The 21,569-nt window shown below is 42.1% G+C and overlaps 2 protein-coding genes across 2 annotated transcripts; one reads left to right on the top strand and one right to left on the bottom strand.

Moving 5' to 3' along the window:
- Positions 1-43: 43 nt before the first annotated feature.
- LOC110975693 (cytochrome b-245 light chain-like) lies at positions 44-3,435 on the top strand. Its single transcript, XM_022228393.2, has 5 exons — positions 44-228; positions 668-734; positions 1,330-1,404; positions 1,857-1,940; positions 2,178-3,435. The coding sequence occupies exons 1-5, from the start codon at positions 165-167 to the stop codon at positions 2,428-2,430; spliced, it is 543 nt and encodes a 180-aa protein (XP_022084085.1). The 5' UTR covers positions 44-164; the 3' UTR covers positions 2,431-3,435.
- A 649-nt stretch (positions 3,436-4,084) lies between these two features.
- LOC110975604 (uncharacterized) lies at positions 4,085-20,339 on the bottom strand. The gene is made up of 3 exons (XM_022228195.2): positions 19,911-20,339; positions 6,632-7,529; positions 4,085-5,685 (listed from the first exon to the last, which is right to left on the bottom strand). The coding sequence occupies exons 1-3, from the start codon at positions 20,008-20,010 to the stop codon at positions 5,409-5,411; spliced, it is 1,275 nt and encodes a 424-aa protein (XP_022083887.2). The 5' UTR covers positions 20,011-20,339; the 3' UTR covers positions 4,085-5,408.
- Between the last annotated feature and the right edge of the window lie 1,230 nt (positions 20,340-21,569).

Raw genomic sequence — 21,569 nt, 5'->3', positions numbered from 1 at the left:
GTCTGTGGAGCGCCCTCTGTGAACAACAAATTTTCAAAACTATTACGTCACACCAAGCGGACAAGGAAGTGAACAAGTTCGGACGGAATTGCATCTGCGTGGCGTGACGGGATTTGTGTTCAGCGTCCATTTTTTCAGGAGAGAAAAATTGTTTTGACATCAAAATGGCAGATATGAGGAGTGAATGGGCCATGTGGGCTAACGAGCATGGTTTCGTGAGCGGAATTGGTAAGGAAAAATTAAATAATCTAAGGCAGTTTACTGCATGACATGTTGGGCCTAGTTGTAAGGGGACCAGACCTGTACTAGTTAATCGTTGATTATTTTTTTAATTAATTTCCTGACTTACCGTAAGCATTGGTTCACCAGTATGATAATCTACATTAATGTTTTGCTGTGTGCTTTAATTTGTAGCAACAGCACACAGAGCTCATGTCAGTTGATTTCATTTTATTTAGGTTTTATCGGCAGCTTGTGCTTGCAGAATCTAGTTTTTGTTTGTCACAGAAGAAGTGCCACATTGACATATTTTTGAATTCGCCAGGCATGCGAGGTTCGAGCCACAAATAGCAATACATTTAAATTGAGCCTTATGATTGTAGAAAATTTCGAATCTTTATGTTATCCATTGAGTGAGTGAGACTGTCCCTGTGGTTTTTCTGCCTAGTAATGCTGATGGGAGGAATTACTGGCGTCTTTGGATTTGATGGCTTTGAATTTGCAGCCTACACCATGTATCCTTTGTGATTTCATTTGATGCTGATGTGAAGAACTGTATTGTCCTTTTTTTTAAGAGGATACACTTGAAAGGAAGAAATATCTCTTCAGGGTTTTTATTTTGTTGTTTTGTTATTTATTTTTTGGCTTGTGTATTGTGTTGTTGTTGCCAGGGCAACCCGTTCTTTTCTATTGCTCACTTCTTTGTGCTGCAGATATTTCATACAGAAATCCATGCTATTTCGTATTGGGTAAGGTTGTATTCTTATTTTGTATTTTAATGTTTCCCCTTTCGTCTTTGGTTGCCCAGAGGTCACATTTATGCTTACTTTCTACATTGTGCCTACTTTTTTTTATTTTTCATTTAGTTTATTTGGGGGGGGGAGGGTGTGCTTATATTTACTTTCCATCTGTAGCCGAGCAGCTCACATTTCTTCCTTGAGAAAACTGCCTCTTCCATGTTGTCTTCATTTTAACCCACAGAAGAAATCATGTCACCCTGTAGGAAGGCGAAGCACTTAAAACTCGATTGAAACCAAGCCAATCAATTTTTAACTTTCACAAATTTTGTGAGGTTTTGAAACTGTGTCCACCTTAACCGAACTTGGTCAGTGCTGCCGGTGCCTTTGTCACCTTGCTGGAGTACCCTCGCAGCCAACGTAGGAAGGGATCGCTGGTACCTAGAAGGTAGGCACTCAATGAAATGTGCGTCTGTGAAGGCAACTTGAACTTGAAGATTACAGTGGCTGCCAATCTGGTTGAAATCTCAGGGCAGCAAATCGTGATTTTTTACCTCGGTAAATCAAATCAATCGGTTCCACCTGTGTTTCACATGGGTTAGGCTTTTTAACTTCTTTTGTATTTTGATTTAGTGAGATGCACTGATAACTTAAGTGGTGTGACACTCTGTGATCCAGGTAGACAAGACACTGCAGAGAAACATTGTTTTTAGAGGGGGTCTGTGGAAGACAAATGGCACAGGGTGTCTTAATCAAATTTAACTTCATCAAAATTGGTTTAAAATAGAAAAAAAACAATTGAACTTTGCTGAAATGTTTTGTGACCTGGTCTCAATTATGCTGTGGGCAGGACCAGGAGAAGTGGAAAATCTTGCTGATTACTTTTCATTTCTTGGACAGGTTTCAGCACATCCTTCATCCTATCATGAACTGTGGAGGACCACTCACCAAAAACTACTATGTGCGTTTTGTCTTGTATTTGCTGTAAGTTGCCTTCTCTGTCTTTGGTCAGTTGTGGTATTTTAGGTTTTAGTTTTCGTCGAGTCTATTCGCTACATTTCACAGTGTAGAAACAGAGTACTTATCTTACATTTGAGTCTACAGAAATGGCATACATTTTCGTTTCTGTAATTTATGGAAGGACTTAGATGAAGCTGCCCATGTTTATATCTTAAGAAATGCAAGACTGGAACCAGTTGTTCTCTCATTTAAATTTGCCAGGATGTCGGTACCTAGCACTTTCACCCTGCCAACCATCCTGGGCGGGGCGTCCCTCTTCGTTGGCGGCCTAATCTACTTCCGAGCCGCCCTTGGTGGCGAGGATTGGCATGTGGACAGTGCCGAATTGGCCCGTCAGAAGACACTGACTAACCGCCCCCCTGCTAACCCGCCACCCCGCCCCCCACCTCAGGGAGCTGCCAAGCCTGATGACAAGTTCACTGAGATTCCCTTGGGAAATATCAACGGTCAGTAAAAAAAAACATTTTTACCGCAGATGGTAAATGAAAAACAGTAATTTGGAAACTAAACTTGAAAACCACTTTAATTAGATGATTTTTAAACATTCCACATTTTTAATCAAAAATTTAGAATTATACACAGCATTAACACTGTAAACACTGGAGGTTACTGTTTTGATATACAGTGAATTGCACATGTACATAAAATGCAATCACCTGCCATTAGTACGTGTACTGAACTTGTACAGTAGTGGTGTTTTTAAAAACATGTCTATTTTTTTACACTACTTATTTTTTATGCTTTTTATAATGTTGATGTGAATATTGAGATCAGGAAGTTTAAATTATCCAGGTAAAATGCAATAATAATTCAACTTCAGTTGTGTATGCTTCTTTCATTTTGTTTGTTTGCTGGTCATAATATAGAAAGTACTGTTGAAAACTAACTTAAAGGGCATAAAAAAGTCACACAAGTTGTTTTGTGAAGGTACCTCATGTACGTGTTACTGTACTTGTGCAGTGTGATGGTATTACTTCCTGTCTGCAGTGAATCAATGATGATGCACTTTTTCTAGTTTCTACTAGGCATTATATCTTTGGTTGTGTAGTGTTTCAAGGAAGCTGGTTTTCCTGGAGAGATTTTTATTAGAGTTCTGTATCTGTGTTGTGTGGTTCTGCAAACTCATCTCCTGTATTTATTTTGCTTGTTTTGTCCAACTTCTAAATGTGACAAATTTGTATTTTGTTGCATCGGAGGTAATACCAAACGGGCGTGACTAAACTGTAGTTGGAGGGTAGTTGTAGGGTTAGAATGCAGCTTGTGCCCTTAATGTAAAGTTAATTTGTGCTGTTAAAGGTGAAGCATCATTCCCGAGGTCTGCACATTTGGGTATCATTGAAGAAGTGAGTCCTTTAAAAGCACTTTAAACCTTTAGAGTTTGTCACCGTGTTACCCTTCTACCAACAGAACCCTTAAGATTTTCTCCGAGTTGTAATAAATTAATGCAATCTGCCCTCCATCGCTCTGTGTATATTTCATATTCAATTGCTGGAGTGTTGGCATGGTGTCCTTTGTTGTCTTCAGAGAATAACAGACAGGGACTTCACCAGTCTTCTGTCTTCACTGACTGAACAACTGTAATAATATGCAGCGCGGACAGGACTTGTGTGCTAATTGTAATGTGATATGTGAAAACCGTCCACATTATGAAATTTGTCACAAATATTTCAAGAATGGCAATACCCGTAAAAAACGGTATTGAGATATTGATGAAAAAATGGCAGTAACACGTCAAATAATACAAATATCTCGGACTAATTTTCCCATTATTTTTTAATTTGGTGAGGCGATGTGTGAAGGGTTTTCGCAAATCACATCACAATTACACTCTCTGTTTTGGTTTTAGGTGTCGAAACTTGTGTTCGCGACCGTATGCGACTGTAACGTGTGCATTTCATGGTTGTGATCCAGTTCACAACCAAAGGCGTCTCCTTTCTAAAGAAAATTGCGCCCTCTCTTGGTCCATCTCGAGGCCCGTTGTCAAATATTTACCTTCAATAGTCAAACATACTCCAGCCCCGACTCCCCACAGCCTACAAAACTCCTACCCCACGCCCACGACTTCTGCCTTGGGAACGAGCGGTGTAAGACAATTCACACGGTTCATGCGACGTCATTTGTCCAAGAGTTTATTAAATAGTCCACTCAAATGGTCTATTACAAAATATTAAATCATGTTAAGAAAATTTCACAAAAAGATGTTTGGTAAAAATTATTTGGTCGAACACGCCAGGTTTCAAACGTATTAGTTCCCTGGTTAAAAGGAGTCATTGCAAAGTTTGGTTTTCTAAAGCTATGGTTATGAAAAGAAGCTATGTAGGCACTGAATAATCCTAACAAAAGTTGTAGTTTCGTTTGTTTAGGAAAACATTCATTCCATGAATCAATCGTGATATAAATACAAAAGATGGCTATTTACAATAAAATTAACACTTCTTTCGTTTCAAAATGTCACACTAATAAAATAATGACACAAAGTGCTGATCGTAAATTGCAAAAGTTTGGTATGAGACTTGAGTGTCCCAACGATTTTAATGCTGCTGTAGCCAGCCCGGCTGTACCACCAGATAGTTGAAATAAACCTGCGACCATTTCAAGCGTCAACAGTCACAATTTATGTACCGGCCAGTTGGGTTTCTAACTCGCGGCATCGTTTGAAGTTGTAAATTGCATCTGACCGATACGGAATTATCTGCACATAAACAGCGCGAGTACAGGGGCAGTGAAGCTTACAGAAGCAGTTGTCAAAAATAGACGCCGTTTTGTGGGGTGTGTTTATTGTTTTAACGCAAGGTTCTGGCCTTTCAGTGACATTGCGAAGTTATTTGGCACAGCACTCCCATCCCACAACCTGCTTACGAGGCCAGATATTTTCGATGCTTTACTGTAGATTAGTTTGTTATCGCCGTTGTACTTGTGTTGTGGATGAGATTGTGCTCTTACACTGCTGACAGAATTCCTGAATAAGTTAACTTCGACTAGCGGCCATTTTGCTTGGAAGTGTTCGTCCGTCAAATCTGTGCGTTAACGTAGCACTTAAAATTTTGTTTTTGACAGCTTCTGGTCAAAGAATATACATGTGTTCAGCAGTTCGTGACAAAAATTACATTTGCATTTTCAGCGTGGATTTGATAGAAATTCCATATTGTTATCAAGGCAGTGACTCATTTTAATGAATTATTTTTAAAAGGCACTTCCATGTCAACACGATATGAATACAAATTTTTGTCAGCGACGTGGGACTTCATTTCATTTTGAAGTTGCTCTCTTAGTTAATTGCGGAGAAGTTTGAAAGAAGTGAATACAAGGTTCCGTAAAAGTAACTGGACACCAATCAAATTCAAATTGACATGTCCACCTGTTTATCAATAATTTATAATCAATTAGAGTTAGAGAGTAGTTTTAAGGAGACAACTGCAACTTCAAAACATCTTAAGTCCTAGAATCCCTGATGCAAGCTGCCTCCACGTGTTTGTAAAGGTAGCTCTTCAGAGCGAATGCTTTGTTGCACTTCTTGCAGATGTAGGGCTTGACGTTGGAGTGCGTCTGGATGTGAGCCCGGAGGTTGGACTTGTCCGCGAATGCCTTGCCGCACTGCGGACAGGCGAAGGGCTTCTCGCCCGTGTGGGTCCGGATGTGCCCCTGCAGCAACCACGGTCGGCTGAAGCACTTGCCGCAAAGGTTGCACTTGCAGCCCAGCTTGTGGGTTCTGTTGCAGAGAGGAAAGAAAAGGAGACCAAACTGGTGATAATTGGAAAATTGTGTCACTTTTTTAAGGTCAGGCGTTGCATGTTGCTGCCCCATCTTGTACTGGTAATCTTTAAAGTGCGGGAAGAACGTATTCATTGGGAATTTTAGAAAATTGAAACTCATACTTAAGATTAGCCTAGAGCAATAGTCCATGGATGATTTTAAAAGCTCAGGGGTTTTTTTTACTGTCAGTATTAAAGGTAGAGCTTTGAGATAGTCTCCTCTTTAGCTGTATGAGGCGGCAAGAGGAACTCACGAGAAGCAAAACTTGGGATCGGAAAACAGGCCGCAGCTTCTCCCTGCGGCAAAATGGAAGATATTTTCGGGCATGATTTCTTTTTATCCACGAGAGGGTATTGCTGTAAAGGCCTCTTAGCCCTAGAACTCAGTGATTTCTCTCTTTCCGAGAGCAAGGGTTGGGATAATTCCTTTCACAAAAGACGTACAAGGCACTGTGGGTACATTGCTTTGGGTTGCTTTATGGATTGCACAGTCAGCGCAAGCAGAAGTGTTGACCTCTATGAACAAATACATTTTCACACGGGCTGGAGGAAATTACGTCATGAACCCGGAAGAAATCAACTTATCCCAGTTTTCTTTGAGGGTGGTGGTGCAAGTAGGGCAGCGTGTTTGTTCGTTTTCAATTACACCGTGTTTATGCACTTTCCTATGACAAAATGGTTTTATTGCCAGTCTTGAGAGGAGACTAGTCTTCACGCCGAATCCCCTGTGCAAAATGTCGGAATTTCCTTGGAAAAAATCCTCCAGCCTTTATTCAAGTCGAATTTGTTGAAAAAAAGAAGCCGCTGTGAAGCAAACTCTATTGATGAGCACGACGCCCTCTCGTGGTTTGTAAATTTCACAAGGGACACGCGCATTCTTTCTATTGGGGAAAATGAATTTACCTGATGTGCATGCTGAGGGCTGGCATTGACACGTAGACCTTGTCACAATGAGGACATTTCCTTGCCTTCTGGTCATTAACACTGCGATGCGTCTGCCGATGCCTGGCTAAGTTACTGGAGGTACTGTACCCCTTTCCACACTCAGGACACACGTGGCTGCTGGCAGTCAAAACCGTTAGTTCGCGAGGCGAGTCAGGCTGGAGATTGAGTACATCAGACAGGTCTGTCTTTGCGTCCGAAGGAGTGGACACGAAGACATTCCGGAGTACCGTCATCTGAGGTTGATTGTCAGGGGACTGTCTGCCGATGTCGGGCTGAGTAGCTTCATCGGCCGCAGTGGGTGAGGTCTGTCCGGGTGGAACACAGGACGCAGTGGCCGTGGCAGCCACTAAACCGCCGTAGTTTGACTGCTGAGACAGCGGGCCATTCATGGACAGATTTAGAACCGACGTGTCGATGTAAAGCTGGGAGTTGTCGGTGTAGTTTGTCGGTGCTGTCGACGTTGGGTACTTGGCCCTGTCGTCACGCACAATGATGTCATTGCGTTTGATGACGAACTGCTTGTAGGCGTCGTTCTTGTCGCTAGACTGCCGGCGTCCGACAGGTCGCCCAGACCGGCTGATGTACTGCTTGCCCGTCGGTGTCGAAGCGAAGTTTTCCCCGACTAATATCTCCTCCGGCGGGTTGTTCTTCCCAGCAGCACGGTTAGCTTTCCTTCCTGCCCTGGTCTTCAGTTTCTTGTGTGTAGGCTTCTTGATGGTCTCAAACGGGTTGGTAGTGGTATGAAAGTGAAGTGGTTTGATGACATGGTACGTAGTCGGCAAAGCGGCGCTCAGCGTCTGCCCCTTCGTGGGTGTGGTTGGGATGCGTAAACAACTCGGACTTGCTAGTGGATAATCTGAAACAGTCATAAAAAACAGACATACATTTTAAAATTTAAATTCATGGTTTGTTTTCTCCCCAAAATTTGTATGAAAGGATCACCAATTTTCGGTTCCATAGACCAATCCCCTATCGCTCGATTTCGTCCCAAGAAATCCAAGAAATCTCTAGGGTTTCCTTTGTTCAGATTTACTTCGTTTCCTATTTGTAGAAAGAGAGAGAGAAATTCCTAATTCCCAATAGGGTTGCCGAGTTTGCTCGTTTATTCATTAACTTTTAGTATGTTTTTCGACTATCTGGAACAATACTTATTTGTCTAAGTGTTTGATTTGGCGCCGTTTCTCGCGATATCGTCTCGACACATGCAGGTTATTCCATATTAGGATATGCTCGCGTGTCAGAAATTGTACAGCCCACCACGAGCCACGTGCTTGCTCCCCAGATCGCGATGGATCTGCCATTAGTCCCGCTGGTACCAGGCTATAGAGCGGTGAGTGTGTCACCTGTTCTGTCGTGTCACAGCAACGTTGTTGTTCCAAGCTCACCACAGGTGTTCGGCAACCAGTTGCCAGTTCCCAACTGTCTCCGAAAGCCTGCTTATCACTAAGTGAGAATTTTAATTCGGCAACATGAGAACAAAATATCCGTAAGTAGACGACTTTCAGGAAACAGTTTTACATGCAAGATTCAGTTTTCTTCCACAAAAAGCTTTTAAGTCAATAAATTAGTTTTTCTGTGCAATTGGTTTTGTCACAGAACCCTTGGGACTAATTCCGGAAATTATCCGCATCAATCATTCCATACAGCCTACAGCATGGTACAAAGTCCCTGCCCCCACTATCCTGTATTCCTATGTTTTTAAAGGACAAACTTGACTCGACTGTGTAATCCATCGGCACTTTAGCATTCCCCTAACCCTTCAATCTCAGTTAAGCGAAACCAGTAGTAGACAACTGCTCGTGTATAGTGGATTGCCACTCAAGGAAGTGCCGGAAGTTATTTATGAATGGCAGAATCTGTTCTTTTAGTTGGAAGGATAAGTGAAAGTCCATGCGTGACCGCGGTGTCTAGAATCGGAAGTCTTGGTTTTCCATTCAATATATGGAGGGCTGTGGTGAAGTAATGCCGACCTGTACCTTTATGCCGGTCACTTTTCAACCCGGTATTAAAAAGGTTGAAACATCTCATTTTATCATTTGGAAAACGAAGGTCTTGTGAGTTGTCAGATTTGTTTCTAATAAAATTTCAGATTTTTTTTCCCCGAATACATCGTCAGAAATCATTATTGAAATGATGTCAAAGAATTATGTTAATGGAATGATAGCTGCACTACATAAGACGTAAATAATTAAGCATTTCTCAGATATCAAAGATCAACTTCAATCCTCAATTCTTCAAAGATAAAAACTTGTTTCCCGGAGTCCGAAAACCTCAACAGGATGTCCTAAAACAACAAAAGTATATGAAAAAAAATGAACAAAGACAGTGAAATGATGGAAAATATTGAGGTAATAGTTCCTCTCTGGGTTTTTAATTTTCAGTGTCGAATTCCAACCTTGTAATTGTAATGTCAAACAGACCCGGCAAAGTACAGCCTACCCTCCGAGGACAAGGATTTGTGGTGATTACTGCAATTAGACATTGAGGATGGGATAACGAAGCCTTTGGTACCAGGATGAAGAGTATGACAAACACATCATAAGAGATCCGGTCATTACTTTTAATGACAATTCCAACCCGATGCTTCGTTATATGTCTTTCACACGTCTACTGCAAGCCACCGTAGTCTTCCTAAAGTCCGGGCTTTTGTTTTTGCTTTGTTTGGCTTTTTCGGCCGTTGCCGAAACTCAGTTCATGAGAACACAGTCATTGTCAGAAAGTCAAGATGCGTATCAAGAATTCACAGTTCCATGAAGTTTTTGATCAAAGATGCTGAACCTTTTCTTTTTCCTTTTTTCTTCTAAATTTGTAGGCAGTTCAAAGTGGTTTAAGGGTATCTGGTATTTACGCCTTCAACAACTGTAACAATGGCAGGAGAAAGAAGATCCAAAGATGGAACCATGATGAAATAACTTACTTCGCGATGTTTCGACGAATCAAAAACAGAGAGGAACTAAAAGTTAGCCACTGTCTTTCCTTCCATGTCTTAAGATTAAGCAGAATCTGACAGGCTCTGAATGGCCTTGCCGCACATCTTTCACACAGCCTGACATACGACAAGACTTAAAAGTGAAAGTGCACTGAAAACCATACACGATGTCCCAAGCGGGGCATGGCTAGTGAGTCGGCCAATTATGCCGTCTTGTAGTTTCCAAGGACGACGGAAGACAGGCGCGGTCGACAATGGGATGGTTTACGTCAGGTGTCACACCGCAGTTTCCACACAAGATAATAATTGGTTTACAATCTTGAGAAAATAAATTGTTCCACTTCAAAATATGTTCTACAGCCGAAGGACCCGGAGAGGCAAGCAGAGTGAAACCACTCAAGTTCACTCATTACACATTTTAAAAGATGAATGTTTTTTTACATAATAATCTCTCTGACTGTGGCTTTGTGTTGATTTCCAATCGTTCGTGACTCGAAGTCGGATGTTACAATTTTCTTTGATTCTGCTGTCAATTTCGAATCTCGTTCTATCCCTCCATATGTGCTTCTCGGCGTGTTTATTTCGGCATATCTCTCATGCATTGCACGGCTCCAAATCTGCAATCTTATCTCCAGAAAAGGTTAGTTTGCTAACACCGTTTAAAGAAGCCTTTTCTCAAAAGAAAAATTAAGGCACAGCTCCGAGATTGACGGGACATAGGCCTAGTTTATAAGCAATAACAAAGATTTAACAAACTACAACAGAAAGCCGCAACGATCGATTGTCATTTGCAGCAGCTGCGGTAATACGGGACTTTTTTGGTGGTATACACCCAGCCAAAGGCACTGAAAAGTTAGGGTGGCCATTAATCAGGCACGCGTGCGGCGTGTCAGTCCCACGAACCTCGTAAATTAAGGGCACGGGCGTGGAACACGTCCCGACGGCGAACAACGGCTGGACCGCACGAGGCACCCAACCGCTAAACACCCCTAAGACTATTTCCCCATATCTTGTTAATATTGCGAAAAAACGGTAGAAATCGAGAGTGCAAAATGCTGAGGTGGCGAAATGTTCTGCATTCCGATAGTATCGCCGTGAAGCGGCAGATGTTGACTGGTTCGTGGGTTGTGCACGGCCCATGGGCCCATTACTTGCCGGAAGCAAATTTGGTTGGGCCTAGGCCTATCTCTAAATTGAATGGCCAAGCTGTCTGAATCGATCACAAAGTTAATTTCTGAAGTTACTAGTTTCACGTGATTTTGTTATAGGGAAGGATACGGAGAAATTTCAAGGAGCAGGGTTATATCTGCAGTGCTGCAGTGGGAATTTATTTATTTATTTATTTTATCAGATTATTATTGCAAAATCTCTTCATATGTCCTCTTTAAAACAAAATGTTCAAACTTAATTTCAGAACGATAAAAATTTAATGTGACCATTCAACACCAACAGTACTGATATTGAAGGTACGGTTAACCTATGATAAAACTGTGTAAGGCACTGGGAATTACAATGTGCTAATAAAGATGCAAATTGACAGTGAGTGGAACTTAAGCATAAACAATTCGCTACGGGTAGATAAATCGTGGTTCTGATGATACGCGTCTACGCCTTTCCATGGAGATCATAGTCATAAAAAATACTGCCAAACGATCATGTCTGACGAAAACCATATTTTGATAAGAACAACACTCATCCCCTTCTTCCTACAAACCAAACAAACAAAGGCAGCCGCGTCTGAAGGGGCTTGGAAGCCAGGGAAAGGACAAGGAGATAAAGAACACTTGTTTCTTTTTCACCGTTGATTGATAATGCAGCGGGAGTGCCAGTCGGCAGCAGCCTAGCTCGCACCGGCGCGGCCTGCTCCCCACGCGCGCTCCAGCTCTGTGCGTCCTCCTCAAACGAGCTCCACACAACTGCATGGCCAAATATGGTCTACTCGGTTTACTTCATTGGCCTCGCTGGTGCCAGTAGTCAGTGCACGGGGTCCCTGGGCCTGTATTGGCAACCCACTAAAGCAAGGAATGTCGACTCATGACTCCCATAGTTTCCCCCCACCTGCCAGCGAAGATTTGTGTCCTCAACCTGGTAAACACGCATAATTCTGTGAGATAAGATCGATCAAGGCTTTATCAAGATCATGGCGCACCGGTAGCTGCAACTGCATGCGTACAAACTACGCCAAGGAATATGATATGCCATGCACGAGGTGGCCAAAACGATACCTTGAACATGAGTTCATTTAGGCCTATGGGACTGTACTGAAACTTCTTGGCGGCGTCTCTCTGTCTCTCTTCATGCTAAAACTCTCCTCACTGACTTATCCATCTTTTCAATTAACTTAGAATATCTAATGTTGCCAAGGTTTGCTTTAATCCCACTTAAAACCCATTTTTTGATATCTGAATATTGTGGACAAAACCACCACTTTGCCAGGCGCCAGAGAGACGAACTTTAACATTGAACCAAATTGGCGTGTGCCTCCCCTGTTTCACACTTGCAGTTTCCGGGACAGAGAGAAGGAACCTGAAAATGAAAGAGCTGAAATCATGAAAGAATTCCTGCCAAATAAAAGCACTTGTGCCATTTTGACAAGCCGAGTAATTTGTTAAGTGGTAAGTGTCAGGCAGTAACAAACCATGCTTATACGGCAATGAAACGTCGGCTGCAGTAGAAGATGGTGGTATCACGCTTCCTCGAGGTTTCAATCTGTTCTCCCTGTGTTCAGGTTAAAAGTATGCTACGGTATTTCAACTGATCTACGATTTCCTCGTAGCTCTGTGTTACGTTTCCAAAGGGCCCACAACCCCAAGCAATAAATACTCAATACTGACAAGTCTTGATGTTCGTGATTTTGGAGGCCGTTCAAGATGTCTTGCAATGTAGGCCTACTTTCATTTCGGGTCCCATGAATCATCAAATCGATTCCTTTCTATTTCATCTGTTCGTTTATCGCTCGTGCCCTTACTGTAATAGTTACCCTCAGAAGTCACGCCTTCCTTATTTAAGAAAAACATCGATTCAGCCCTTCATTCCTTCATTCAAGCTAGGTTTAAGCCAGACCGTAGTCAAGAAAACCATGCACAAAGATATTTACACATGGGAGAAACCATTCGAGCACGGTCCCGGAAGTAGCTTGCCATGTCATTCAACTTCTTTGATCATCTTTTAAATTAAGTTTCAAGTCTGCTGATTGGTCTGAATTTTTCATTTACAGTCATAACTGTGCCAAAAGAGGACTCTTCACAGAGAGAACATCATCGGGCTGCATCCTGGTAATAAGGTCCAAAATTGCCTGTGCAGACTGGATCAAGGTTCGCGCGCGGTCAAATTCTCTGCCATTACGAGCATTTCGTGGCATGTGGACTGGATGGTTTGTAAACAAGGAAGATGGAATCTACCAGCAGGACTGCCTGCTTGTACTTCTGGAGGTTTCTGAAAACAGGGCCCTCCAAATCGCTTTATTTAGCAGTGGAGTGTAGGCATCAATGTTCAAAATGGTGAACATTTGACTGTTTCGAGGCTTGATTATCTCTGGAGCGAAATATCTTCACAAGTCATTGGTTAAGCCACTGAAAGTTTAAAGGAAAATGAATGATGAGGAAGTGAGCTTTAATTTGATATGTGTCTTTAACACTTGAGAAACTTGCGATCATTTTTCCTGATTTTTGTGAAGTTGGTGTATTTATCACTGTTGTCTATGGCAGCTAATATTTGCTGGTCTGCGACCATCAAGAGTAACGGCATATCGGATGTTGCCTACCATCCATGAATGTTGGTTCCCAGCGCCTTATACACGTCAATCTATCATTGCTGACTGTCATTCAGCACTCCACTCCGGTAAAGAGACATCATCTGCGTCGCTGGTATTTTTTACCCCTTCCCAAGAGTGAGTGCTTGTAGAAATGTACTGTACGATAGCTGATAGATAGTTGTACATATTTCAGTCTGCACCTTTAAGACCATGTGACGTGGGTACTCAAGAGATACGTAATCCAGGCTTGCAGCATCTGCCGCACTGACAGACTAGAGTTTCATTACTTACAACTTGCAAACTTTACACCATCGAGATCTTAAAATTTGAAAGAAAATGACTGATTTACGGGACAGAATCGGGCCAGGATTGAGGGCAGATATTATGGGCACAGAAGACTCTCCAAAGAGAGATCACAGGACAAGAGAACGATGGATTTTTAAAACAATGATCAACTACGAATATGGATCGAGCTATGGGGGTATCAATCTTCACCGAACACTGTCTCCTTCCTGATTTAGATCTGTTCTAATATGAAGTTGATAGCCTTGAGTCCAATAGACAAGCCGAGTAATTTGTTAAGTGGTAAGTGTCAGGCAGTAACAAACCATGCTTATACGGCAATGAAACGTCGGCTGCAGTAGAAGATGGTGGTATCACGCTTCCTCGAGGTTTCAATCTGTTCTCCCTGTGTTCAGGTTAAAAGTATGCTACGGTATTTCAACTGATCTACGATTTCCTCGTAGCTCTGTGTTACGTTTCCAAAGGGCCCACAACCCCAAGCAATAAATACTCAATACTGACAAGTTTTGATGTTCGTGATTTTGGAGGCCGTTCAAGATGTCTTGCAATGTAGGCCTACTTTCATTTCGGGTCCCATGAATCATCAAATCGATTCCTTTCTATTTCATCTGTTCGTTTATCGCTCGTGCCCTTACTGTAATAGTTACCCTCAGAAGTCACGCCTTCCTTATTTAAGAAAAACATCGATTCAGCCCTTCATTACTATGATTACTATGCGTGGTAGCCATGTTGCAGGGCGTTTTTTTTATTCCACAGGGTATGCACGAAGAAGGTTTCCCTGCAGCTGGAACAAAAGAACTGCAATACAAGATGATTATCATGGAAAGCCTTTGTTATTTATGCAGTCACCATCTTACTAATTTGCGGATTGAGATGTATAAACTTAAAACAAGCACACTCAGCGTCTCAGCGGCCTTGCATTTATTGCACTATAAATGGGGGAACCGCATCACAAACAAATGTTCCTTGGTTTGAAAATCAAAATTCGATTTGAATCTGGAAAAAAAGTAATTCAGTTGTAATCATCCATGATCCACTGTGCGCATTCTGACTCTACCCTCGCATCAGCGAGTAATACAAACGCAATGAAATGAGTCACGTCATTCCCGTGACGCTTGGAGACAAAATCAACAAGAGATAAGACTTTGCCGAAGATTTCATTTTTGTCTTCATCAGGGCAGTCGTTCCTCCATCCTCCAGCCGGTTGATTCTGGGAGCAAAGTGCCTGCGTCATCGCTGATGACGACCACCGGTGGTTGACATACATCAACCACGCTGCCCACGTACGTCGGAATTCCTCCGGTCGGTTGTCAAATTAAAGAGGCACGCTGGGTGGACATCTCTGGATATATCTTTTTAAGAGAAAACACTGGGCCTTTTGCATGAAACTGGTTATTTTTAGAAATGACATGCGTCAATCACTGACGAAGTTTTCGCACATGCGATGATTGTTTGCGGACTTTGAGGTGCTACACAGACAAAACGGATCGATATAACACATGTAGTACAAAATTTTGAAAATAAAACGAACGTATGCATTTTTGTTTCTAAAAACATATACTCCCTACCCCTCATTTACGCACCTGATGTAAACTAAACCTGTAAGCTACACACGTGAGTAGTAAGCCAGTGGGTTTCATATAATTTTGAATATATTCACATTTCGGGAAACCTCTTATCCACAGTGCTGACTCTTTCAAAGGCCATGTCAGAAGTGATGACGAAATCGCCTGGTGGCAAGCTTGGATTCGCTGGACCCAAAGCCAACCCTTTGACATCTTGAGGAGTAATTTCTCTTCCGTGAGTCAACGTCACTGGAGGACGTGCGCCTCTTATTTTATCCGCAAGCCACTGGAGGAGCGCAGATGACATACAGAAAACGCAGTGGTGGTCCAGAATTTACATCCCACACGACCGTAAGTGTCGTGTCGACGATAACCATCGGTAAAGTTTCGACATTTCCAGCGAGTGAATGATAAGCAGATTGGAATGTTCCTTTGAACATGAGTCACATGGTCGTAAAACTTTCCCATAATTATTATGGACCACTGTCTTTTGTGTTGGAAACTGTTCGATATGGAAAAAAAGAGGATTATAAAAATGGGTATCAGATATTTAACTTTGTGTATTGAAAATGTAACTTCACTGTTGCAGGTATCGGGGAAGATAAAGACCCACACCAATAAACACTATAAGCACAGATGTTCAAAAATGACAACGGAATGTTAAATCCAGCCACACGCTTGTTTAAATCAGTATACCAAATTTTTTATGGTATATATATTCTTCCAGGTTACAATTTAGGGCCGTCCAAAACCAGAAGTTTCCTTTCAGTCAAGAACGAGAGAATGACAATCACAGAAGGAGAAAAAAAGAATCACAGGAAGTACTTCACTAATCTTCTCGAAGAGGAAGATAAACTCGGTTGTCGACGATAAAGGTCAACCAGCGAGTTCTTCTCCCGGCTCAAACGGCCCGTTAAAGTTGACTGGTTCCCCCGAGGGGGGTAGGGGGTTATGTCGCGGTCTTGGCCACTGCTTAATTGACGGCACGAGACCCTCACATACTTACTGCTTGCTGTTTTCTTTTCTTTTCTTTCTTTCTTTTTTTTTCATCCTTCCCCGCTCGCGACTCGGAGCTGGCTCTCTTGCTTGGCACGCGACTTCATGCCCAAATATGGTTGGGGAGCTGCCACCGTACTGGCCCAACTCCGCACGGTGTTTGTACGGTGTTTGTGTGTACTTACTAAGGGCCTGACCAAGCTATATTATATCGTGCGTGGTGCAATGTACTCCCTACCAACCTCCTCAACCTTCGCTGTATACCACATACACCAGCAGTAACATATTTCAAACTGCCTGTACACAAGCCATGCCTCTCCAGACCTATAATATATCCAACAAGTTATCAATAACCGAGAACATATTCCTATTGCGATGGACACGGGGACGCTACCGAATATCAGAAAACAAAATTGTGGTCAATATTTTTAAACGTTAGAAAACAGTGATAAAATTGAACCTCAATTTTTGAGAAAAGAATTACTTGTAAAATAATTGAATGTCGAGTTATACTAAGCTCTAATCCAGAATCAGCAAACTATATGGAGTGTCATTCATGTGCCCTTTGTGAACGAATTAATGTAAGCCTACATTCACCCGATAAGAATGTTGTCACTTGATCTGCACAGTACCAAGAAATACCGAGAGTTAAACCAGCATAGTATAACTTGGTGGCATTTCCTTGAAAGATCACTTGTTATTTTCAGCAATATAACCAAGCAACTTTTTTTTCCATTTCTTAAAGCTTACGACAAGGCAACATTTTATATTTTGTACTTTAAGGTGATCAATATGAATATAAACTTGTATTGCACTACGCGTGAAAATGAAAAACAAGGAGTAATTAAAAAGTTTCAGACAGGCCTACGGGTAAATCAAAAACAACAGTTTTAACTATAATTTGCACAGATAATTGACTTAGCATTGCTATTGGTTTTTTCGGTTCTCGACTTTAGAATGAATGTTCGAAATTTGACTGCATCACCAATACCGTCAGGAAATTTGAAAAGGAACAAAAGTGCAATATTTTGGACAATCCTAATTCAGGCAATTTGAGCAGCAACAGTATCCCATTTGTGGGGATATTTTCAGAGTCAGACTGAAGTGCTCGAAACTTTAATTTCTTAATGTTATATTTCAAATGCATTTTCGTGACCGTTGAGGATGTCAAATCATGGAAAAGAATCCGAAAGGCCCCGCTGAAATATGATCATAAATATTTGTCAATAATTTTAAAATCGCTAAAGTTGGGAAAATATGCCCTAAATCTATTGTTCAACATTCCGCTAGAGTTAACTTTGTTTTTCAGAGGGTCACCCATCTGGGTGCCTCCCACACAACCCCTAATTTTGCGTGCGAACGTTTTCTTGAGTGCAAAATTTCCCAATTTTGACCCCTTAAAGCTTCAGGGGAACCCACTTTTATTCAATTAAGGAACAGCGAAAGAGTTCAGTTTGTAAAAATGACCGCACAGTCGAACTCAGTATGGGTTTAATTTTCACCACTGCAGTCGAGCGGTTACTCTGGTGCCCTGCCTCATTGCATGCAACATGCAACTTTAACTGTAGAATTGCCTCGAAAATTCCAGATAGAGGCTGTAACGCCTATAGAGTATAAACATTCGGAATCACGCTGGTTACCTGTTAATTCTGTGTGATTATGGGGCCCCTTTGCATGGCATTCCAGCACGTACTAGTGAAACGCAACCACCTTCTGAGTACAATTTCTACATCATTAGAAAAAGTAAATCGGTGGTCTCAGGTGCGACCGATTCCCGACGCCAAATACGGCCAAAATTCATTCAAACCGTTAACGAAATTCCCGAGTTTTCATTCGGCTACGTTAGTCCACCCTACAGCGACCACCGCCGGGACAAATCAAGGACTAAATCGAGAGGAATTCGCAGAAAGCGGGTTTTATATTGATTTGATGAAGCTTTGTTACCCATTTTTCTCGGTGGGTAAATGTCAGCTCTTTGTTGCTGCTTCAGTATCCCGCGGTGGGCCGAGTGTTACGGCGCAGTCGTCGCTGACCGTTCGGTGAGGTACGGGAGCGCTCTTAGAATGAGGCAGGACATTTGCAGCAGGTCAAAAGAGTTGCGCTTAGCTTGACTGTTGTCCTCTAACCAAAACTAACAATGACATGAAAGGGTGACGGGGGCCTAATATTCATGCCCAGTTTCTTCCTTAATGAGAAATGTGCCTCCGTTATTCTTATTGAAAGAAATTTCATCGGAACAAAAAGAGAGTCTTTATTTAGAGTTGAACGCTCTGTCCGTCAGTGTGAGCAAAACGAACGGGGTTGCAACATGCCAACAAATCATTGCAGACAAATGAATTGAACAATTTATATCGAAGCTGTTAATGACAAGGATCCAGTTGTATGATATGGTACCTCCTAGTCAAGATCCCTAGAGGATGTTTCAGGAGGAAACTAACCGAGTACCAAGTGTCTCTGTACGGTCACAATCGCGCGTCTAAACGCACTTTTTTCTCAACATTCACAACCACGAGCATTCTGTTCTTTTGTAGATCACTACGTGAAATCGGACTCCGGGGAGTTTGTCAAGACAACACATGCAAACTTCAACACGAGGGGAGGTGCTGATTAGGACGACACGGCCGGATTGGGAACCACTAACGAGAGGCACTCGAAATAGACGGGTGCTATCAATGGCCTGGGAACGCAGCAGAGAGCGGCAAGGGTCCTGGCTTCCAACACGGTGTGGATTTCACAAAGGACAACTCGAGAAACCACCGTCGGATTTTCAGGATTCAAATTGTTTCCCAAGATGAAGCTAAAGAGACCTACTTTTTCTCCATGAAAATGAAGAAGGCATTTCTATTCTGGCCAATGCGATAATCATTCAATTTTGCCGTACTATGAGTGTCTTTAATCTTCATGTCTCTGTTTCTTCATTTTTTGATTTAAAGAAAAAGAATCAGCACAAAAATACGAACAAAAGTTTTCAAGAAGCAACGCATTCCCACACAAGCATAGATTTCAATAAATGGGAGGGCGTTATGATGACATCAACAAGGTGGATGTTCAGGACAGTATATTCACAATGTATGCCAAAGACAAAACTCGAAGGGAAGCATGGAATAATTGGCATTTTTTCAGTTCGGTACAAGAAGTTTGAGATGTCTCATGACTCATCCCCGGTCAAAGGGTTGAGAGGAACATAAATTCCCTGATGACTGATCCACTGACCATTTCACAAGAAATTGAAAAAAACGATGTGGAGAATAAAAGCCATGGATTACCAAGTATAAAAAACTTGCATGCTCAAAGTTTAAGTTTCCCAATTCGTCAAATCACCTTCATGTACATCCAACTGGCACAAATAATAGGCCAACATAAGACCCTGTCAATATTGGTAAAACAATGCAGTGCTTCAGTACTTAAGACACTGTGCAGGTCTGCGTTGTGTGAGGTGAAGGGGAACTCTTACGAAAAGGGCCAAAATGGGCAGAAATAATGAGACTCTTTGTCTTGAACCTGAGATTTTGTGTACACAGAACAAATCACCGAGATCCGAAACTTGCATGGCACCGTCAGTGTCGGGACCGTTGCCCGGGGCCAGGCGAGGTCAACGTTGGGCTACGAAATCATGCTGAAACAAGGACTTGAATATACGAGCTGGGGAAACAAGGAGTCTTAGGCTTTCAATAATTTCGTATGACTTACCCTCATCATCGCTGACAGGGGTGAAGCAGTTGTCCCACTTGGTGGATTGCTGGGTGACGGGCGGCCTCACAAAACGTCGAACCAGAAACGAACGCGGCATTGTGATTCAAACGGTTGAGAATGCCAAAATCTCAGAGCAAACTTTTTCTTCAAGGAGTATCCTCAAGAAGTATGTAAGAAGAAACTTCTGCAACCAAAGGCTTGGTGTTGTTTTACTCTCCGTGTCCTCTTACCAACTGGCCACTTTCTCTCTCACACATCTGGTTTCTTACTCCGTGTATGCAGTCATCGGTAGTCGGTGATCATCATCAAGAACCGAAACCCACTGCGCGCGCATGCAACAAGTGTCACCTGTCGGCCACCGCTACCAGTACACAGGTTACGGTAGAAGCGCGGCAAAAACCCCGCTGCATTCTGCTTAGCGTCCCGTGGCGTACATGTCCAAAGGCATATCTACTCATTGCTCTGCTCGTGCGCATGCCTGTTAGTTCAACCAACATCTCTAGGTGTGTATGGGGGGGGGTGAACTTAAAAAATGACATCATAAGATATTGTTAATGATGAACTGTAGGTGAACAATCACACCGTACACTGTATGATCAGCTGGAGTGCAGAAGTACAGTGTTACCGTTGTACGGTTACCAGTTTCGTCAGACGCAGTTATGAATATAGCTGTCGGCGATTTCAAGATCGGGTTTCATCAGCGTTATTTAGTCGTCATTGCCTAATTGATCAACTTTGCGGAAAGCAAAACACAGGCCAGGCCATTTCTTTTAAAATCCGAGGATTAAAAAAGTCTTTGTTCTTTTATTCCGACTTTTGTCCTTAGTCAATGCCCACCCACCAAGCATGCATGGATCTTGGGAGCCTCATCATGCCGGGCATCTTAACAAATATGGCACAAAAACAAAGGTTGCGAAAGTATAGCGTTGGAGTTTTCCACCACTCTTTTAAGAAAAAAATGTTAAGGCACAAATTCTGGCGATAGTGAAAGTTATCGAGTATTAACGATATAGTGTACTTCATCTTAGTGTGCAAACATTCAGCTGCTTTTCCAATTTCTATAGGGACATTTTGAGAAACAAAATTTAATTTAATTAAAACTTCACTTCATTAATGGTGTCTCATTTGCAGAAAAGCATTAATAGGAGGATTTTTAAAAATGTAAAAAAAAGCGTGGATTCCTGTCATTTCACACGGTATGTCTTGTGAAAAACGGTTCTATCAAAATTATTTGGATCTCAAAAGGTAACATTGAGCCCGGGCTTGTTTTCGATTGTGTTCTTGAAAGGGTGCATTATAAACGGGTTAATGTGGATAACTGTTCAATGGACTTTTAAAACTTGACGAGTTATGTACTGAGAAATCTAAGATTCCATGAAGTTACAAACCACATGCGAGTATTGTTAAAAATTTCCTTGTCTAGAATCACCGGGGCTGCACTGTAAACATTTCTTCCCAAACTCATGAAAAATGATGATTTGTATCTGCCCGCGCACTTGGTGCATGACGTAATGAGTAAATGTTGAGGACTAATTTCTATAGCCGTTACATACGGGTGACGATGTAAAAAAATCGCAGGTGTTAGTAACAACAAGCAATCCGTGGCCGTGCATGCATGATTAAGTTTGGTATGACGCCGTGTGTGGCCTAGGCCGA

This window comes from Acanthaster planci, linkage group LG06 (genome assembly GCF_054643075.1).
Source record: "Acanthaster planci isolate LZ-2023a linkage group LG06, COTS_SCS, whole genome shotgun sequence".
Classification (NCBI taxonomy): domain Eukaryota; kingdom Metazoa; phylum Echinodermata; class Asteroidea; order Valvatida; family Acanthasteridae; genus Acanthaster; species Acanthaster planci.
The sequence above is the reverse complement of the archived record's forward strand: the minus strand, read 5'-3'. Positions and strand labels throughout refer to the sequence as shown.